The following is a 6,332-nucleotide window of genomic DNA, read 5'->3' as shown; positions in this document are numbered from 1 at the left end:
GCATAGGTCAAGGGGGCAAAGGGTAGCATAATCTTCCTGCAAAAAGGGAGAGTACATTATCTCTCTGAATGTAGGATGTTGCCCAGGCAAGAGAACGGTAAGATAATGTTGCAGATCTTGTCAGCAAGCCACAGCATCTGCTTGGTTGGCAAAACAAATATACTGCACAACAGATCTGTTTAGATTTTTCTTATATATTGCAAGTACATTAGGACATGAAGATACCATTCACTGTAATCCAGAAATGCAACATCTAGGACTTTTACCCTATACTGACAGCTCCTAAAGCTTCTGAAGTCAGACTTCCCATCACTCAGGAAAAAGTACAATTGATTTTTCTGATAGAAGCATTATCCTGGGAATCAGAAAATTAAATTTCTATTCCCAACTTTACTAGAAGCACCACACATGAACTTGGCCAAGTATCTGATGATCTGTCTATTTTTCTATTCTACATAGGGGAGTAGGGTCGAGCCTTCTCTGACATTCATTTTAGTAACTCATTTAGTAAAGCACTTCATAGAAAAACCTTTAAATCCTTTTAAGAAACCAGCTTTCCTGAATCCAGTTTGTTGAACAAGATCCCAAAATTATGAAACACTGGCAGAATTGTTTTTAGTAGATCTACTTCTAATTCAGAAGTCTCAGAATTTTAACATAAAGATAAAAGTTGTTAAGCAGACTACATTAATCAAATGAAAAGCATCAGTTATCCATCAAAAATGGCAACATTTGAGTAGTCAGATTCACTACTTGGGGCTTTGGTTATTAAAATCTATAATATGAATTGTTACCTTGTCCTTCCCAGCTCATTTGCTGCCCCATCCATCAATCACACTTCATCAGACTCATATAGTGAACCTTCTGGTGTAGTGAATGTCCTACTTGTATGAGAAACAGAGACGTGTACGTCAACTAGAATACTGCAATATCTATTTGAATGGTAAATTTTCAATCTGAAGCAAGGAAAATGACACCATAGAAGCTAACAAACTGCAAGAACACACACTTAACGCATGAAACCTAGAAAGCATAAGTTGCAGATTTATTATGCATTAGTTAGCTTATTAACTTAAAAACCAAACCGCATTGTACAAAAGGTCTGTTATCTCTGTTCAAGGCGGAACAAGTTTCAAAATATATATTTTTTTAAAATTTGTTCGGTCAATACACAATCCTTTATAAAAAGCTGTATATCTGTCAGTACCCTCATTACATTTATAAATACAAGATTTACACAGCACCCCATCTGGAAAAAAATTAAAACTCCTTACAAATATCTACATATATTTCATACATATAAAACATTCATAGGAGTACTTTGTTAAAGTTGGTTTTGTTTAATGGACCATTTACACTGCAGCAAAATACATATAAATCTGTATAACTTTTCATAAAATGTCTCTAAAAATTAGCACAATGCTTTGTAGACACTGAACTTTTTAAAGCATCTTTTAGAAAGGAATTTAATATGCATATTTCCATGAGATTCAGCAGGTGAGAGATTGATATGAAGGCTAAATATGATCAATTATATTATAAATGCACGCTAAGTAGCAGTTAAGGCAGGGGTGAAATTAATGGGAAGAATTTTCATACGGCAGATAGTGACAAAATGCAAAAAATACACACAAGTCTTGATGTAAACTACCTTGGCATCCAATTAACCTGACTCTCCACACTAGCAGTGTTCACATTTGTTTGTGTTACACAGCATGTCATTACAATCCCATTTTCTACAAGCAGAGTGTTACCACCTCACCAGTGCTCCTGGGTGCCAAGATTTTTTTTTTTTTAGCCACTTCAGGTCAGACACCTCTGGAATGTGGGTTTAAGACTTGTATGTGACCTTCATTCACAGGCAAGGTTCTCAATGTGTGATCATTTAACTATAAAAAAAAAAATCTTAGTTCTATCAATGTTCTATGGCATATTAGGTTCTATGTTAGTAAGGGATATTGTAGTTTACAGGCTTAGGAGTTTTAACATGACATTTATCCATCAGTAGCGTTTCAGATACTAGAACTGTATAGATTAGTCCCCTCCCATACCCATGAGGGGAAAAGGGGCCATGCATACAAAGACAAGACATAAGAAATGCAAAACTTAAATCTTTAAATATATGTTGGCAAGAACTGCATTCTGCCTCAGACCTGCTTATTTTGCATATGACTTTGGAAACAAAATGTCCAACTTATTTTTAAGTTTGGTCTCTCAGGAAGGTCTGTGTATTTAAGATTTTTCGCTCCAAAACCAGGGCTTCAGATGGCATTCGTGGTTGAATATCAGGAACAAGATTAAAAGTCTCAAACTTTACCCTGCTCTAATACCAAACACTTAGTGGGATTTTTGTTTTGTATAACCACAGGCCCATCCAGAATTCACCATCCACACACAACGGATGAGTTGCTCTCGGCTAATCTCCTTTAAGTGGCCAGAAGCTTCCTGCATCCTGCCCACTTTTGGAGTTCAGCGCACGTGGAATTTGTTCTTGTAGCTGCTGTTTTTTTTGTTGTTTTTTAAAAAATCTTTAAAGCTAGCCCTATACACTGCTGTCTTGAAGCAGTGGTTCTATGTCCTCTTCACTGCCACGATCTGGATTGTTGCTCTGGGTACTGCTGATGCTGTTGCTGTGCTTCCTGGTACTGCTGACTTTACTGTGCTCAGGAATGAATAAGGCAACCAGAAAAGCCAGAAGGACTGCACATGCTCCAAAGAGGAAGGGTGGACCAGGTATGATTGCTCTCTGAAAAGAAACAAACCAATTAGTAAGTAAGAAAGTTTATTATTAAAAACCGTGCTACAAGTCAGGAAGCCATAAGAAAAGAGTTATTATTAAAAGGGGTTTTTTTGGGTTTTTGTTTTTTTACGAAGCGTGACATGCTAAGTTTGTATGTGCATCGCAATAATGCATGCAAACAGGAACTACTCCTTTGAATAATTCTACAATGATAGGTATACAGATCTTAAGTCAACAGGAATTCTTGTAAAGTTGGTTTGTATCCAAATAGCGACTAGCAGATGAAACAGATGCCAATTTAGTAGTCAAATATGCCTATATACCGGAAAGTCAGAAAATTCAGGGGCTAATATTTCTAAACCATCAGATGCGTCACTGGTCCATGACTCACTCTCTCATCGATATAAGTAGTACAAATACTATTCAAGCTCCCTTTCAGTCTAATGTATATATAAATCTTTTCTGAAATACTGGCATGTGAAGAATATGCCAAACTGTGACTGATGTAATGTATACCTTCACTGCACATGGAGACAACTACTGTCTAATAATCAATCAGATCTGGAAATATTTCATCTTGTTCTTAACGTGTTTTTTTAAATACAGTATACTATGCAGATGTAATCTATTTTACATATCATGTACATGGATAAGTTACCTGGCTGATATCAATTTAAATGAACTAGATTTGTGGTATTAAGTCTTAGAGAAATATTTGTCATTGTTTCACAACTGAAAAGTTTCCTTTAATATTAAAATATATTTCACCAGCAACTCAATATACATTATGAACCACAAAGTAAAGCTAGCCAGTCTAACTTCCTAGGCATATTTAGTAAAATACAAGCAAGGCCATAGAACTGGCACATGTTACTTTTAAAGAACGGAGTTTTACCAGTACATGGAATCTAGTATCAGTAATGATACTTTGAGACAGAGGCCAGTTTTCAGACTTTTAATACCAAAACTTTTCATTTTCTAAAGTTGCTAAACAAGCGTACCCAACAGTAAAAAAAACACAGCTGCAAATTTCCTTATCTGCATTCAAAGGTGAGGACTACTATCAGGGTAGATAAAAACACACAGATAGGCCAAAAACTGCTAATATTTTATTTTTTTAAGTACTGGATTTTTTAAAAATTTAAAATCAGATTTTAAATTTTTTAATTCAAATTTAATTGTTTCGTTTTTAAAACAGATTAAAATTTGATTTTAATACAACATAGGTGAAGGCAACAGTACTAGACTTCCCTGCCCTACAAGCCAGATGGGCCATACCCAGCCTCTGGCTCTAGCAGGCACCATCGTGTGATTCTCTGATCAGGACTAGCCACTGAGTCCACCTGGATGGTATCAAATTTTATTCTCTCTGAGATCTGATTTATTTAGCTTTCAGCAGAAATAATAATTTTCATTTGGACTGGTTCATTTAAAGCTGAGAAATCACTTGGGAGTTGAAAAAGCTAGACAGCTTTTCTCTTCCAGGTTATGAATAAAGACGGGGAAGAAAATAAGGAAGATGAGATTTATCAGTTTTAAAAACTTGAAAGGAAAAGGCGGTAAAATTTTTCAGCTGCCTAGGTAAAAATAATGACTGTCATTTTAAAGAGTATTAGGCAAGTAGTCATTTAACCTTAAGTGACTTTTACTGAGATATTTTAGAAAATTCTCCCCAGGATGACCTAAAATGATTGGTTTAATTCACAGTTCATACTTCCAATAGAGCAGTTGATGCTAGTATTTAATAAATTAGTTAGTTGTAAAGGTGCACCATGTTTTGATTAAAACACAGCATCTAAATCAAAACATTATGGTTTTGCTTAATATAGTCAAAGTGCTGCTTTTGTGTATTTAATTCAATTCAAGCTGACATCGTAATGCAGCTTGATACAAATGAGCAAAAGGTTAATCATTTAGTGAATACAAAATATATATTTCACTATTTTATAGCATACTAAACATAGGATTACTAACAATAAAAGTGTGTTAACCTAGTATATTTGAAAAATATAATGTCTACTTTGGTACATGTTTCCCAAGTACACAAATCTACTATAAAACTGCATTTAGGTATAAGTCAATATGTTTTATTGTTATATCAATCACCTTGGTTTAAAAAAAATTCACAATGATAAAACTGATTAAAAAAAAAAAAAAAAAAAAAAAAAATCAATGATTTAAAACCACCTGGATTACAGTTACAATTTTTGGACACTTTCAGTGTTGCTGTTTTACTGGAAGGAGTTGAAATATAAAAAAACAGTACCCAAAAGTGCTCTGAGCAATGAAAATAATGCTTGACCAATACTTTGATTACACTCCCAGTGATAACTTGAAGATTAAAAAGATTATCTGAAAATGCTACCTTTTTTCCTAAAGCTCTCAAGTTTGTAATGACTTGTATACAGGTTAACTAAAACAAGATTTAAACATATTTGATCTTTATTATTCATGTACAGGATGCCAGAAAAATATTCTTCTGGAAATGGACATTAAGTACCCCCCCCCCCCTTTTTTTTTTTTTTTTTTATGAACAAGAGAGGTACGAGGACTTTTCTGCGACTGGAACACTGTCACATCGGAATGTCCCTTAGGTTGCAGTTCTCAAACTTCCAGGAGAATGGGGATAGAGTCTCAGTATATATTCTTTAGGTCCTTTCCAAAAAACTTGCCTAGGTCTTCCAATCGAAAGGAAAATGAATATTTTAAATGTCAAGAGAAAATACATTTTAAAGTGTGAGGTAGTTTTCACAAGCCATAAAGAGAATTCACTTGGTTCTCTTTCATTTACCATTAACTGCAAAAGACACAAGCAGACTACTTCATAGTTTAAATATTCATATTTAGAAATGTTTAATAAATCAACAGTCATTTAGAAGATGTCTAAGCCTACTGTCCAAAAAACGCAAGGGAAACCATTTTTTCTATTTATAAATTCCTTCTTACAGAAGCACCAGCACATCATTATGTGTATTTCAGAGGAATTAATATAACCAGTGTCACAACCCCAAGTTGTGGATTTTTTGATTGTGCGTGCTTCGGCACCGCTAAATTATGTTCCCGCCGAATTGCAGCTCTTTTGCACGACAGATTTGTTATAATTGTTGTTATAGAGAACCCACACGCAGAAAAGTGTTTCCCGCCGTTTTGTAGCCTTCTTTGCATTGTGCATTTCTCTTGCATTATAGTGATGCACGCTGCAAAGGAGTTCCCGCCATTTGTATTAAGATTTGAGCCACATTATTGGCCGGTCTTAATTTAGGCACACGTGGCGGCTAGCTATTGGCTTGCTAGCCGTACAAAAGGCTTGGGTGGTTTCCACCCAAGTTGGAGAGAAAGATGGAGAGAGAGACGGATCTCTAAGCGCTGTGGGTCCTTTCGAACCCAGCGCGTCTTTCTTAAGGCGGCGATAGAGGCTCCAATTGCCGAACCCCTGGAGCCTAGCAAACTCCGGGGCACCACTTACCGAGGGCCTCTAGCCTCTCCCCGTCACCAATCGCAGTCCAGACGAATCCCTACCCTAGAACCCAGATATCGAAATCGTGAAGTCTGAACCACTCCGAGGATCCTGGGAACCGAGTTTTAGAGTCCT

The 6,332-nt window shown here is 35.8% G+C and overlaps 1 protein-coding gene across 1 annotated transcript in view; it reads right to left on the bottom strand.

The window, feature by feature from the left end:
- Positions 1 to 1,021: 1,021 nt before the first annotated feature.
- The window catches only part of LOC102375944 (hippocampus abundant transcript-like protein 1), a 39,749-nt gene continuing 34,438 nt past the window's right edge, over positions 1,022 to 6,332 (bottom strand). The window contains exon 13 of the mRNA XM_025202663.1: positions 1,022 to 2,746. Coding sequence (XP_025058448.1) covers positions 2,543 to 2,746 — 204 coding nt within the window. The 3' untranslated portion in view covers positions 1,022 to 2,542. The remainder of the gene's footprint in view (positions 2,747 to 6,332) is intronic.

The sequence above is a fragment of the Alligator sinensis genome, unplaced genomic scaffold, assembly GCF_000455745.1.
Source record: "Alligator sinensis unplaced genomic scaffold, ASM45574v1 scaffold665_1, whole genome shotgun sequence".
Classification (NCBI taxonomy): Eukaryota; Metazoa; Chordata; order Crocodylia; family Alligatoridae; genus Alligator; species Alligator sinensis.
This window is presented reverse-complemented; position numbering and strand designations above follow the sequence as displayed.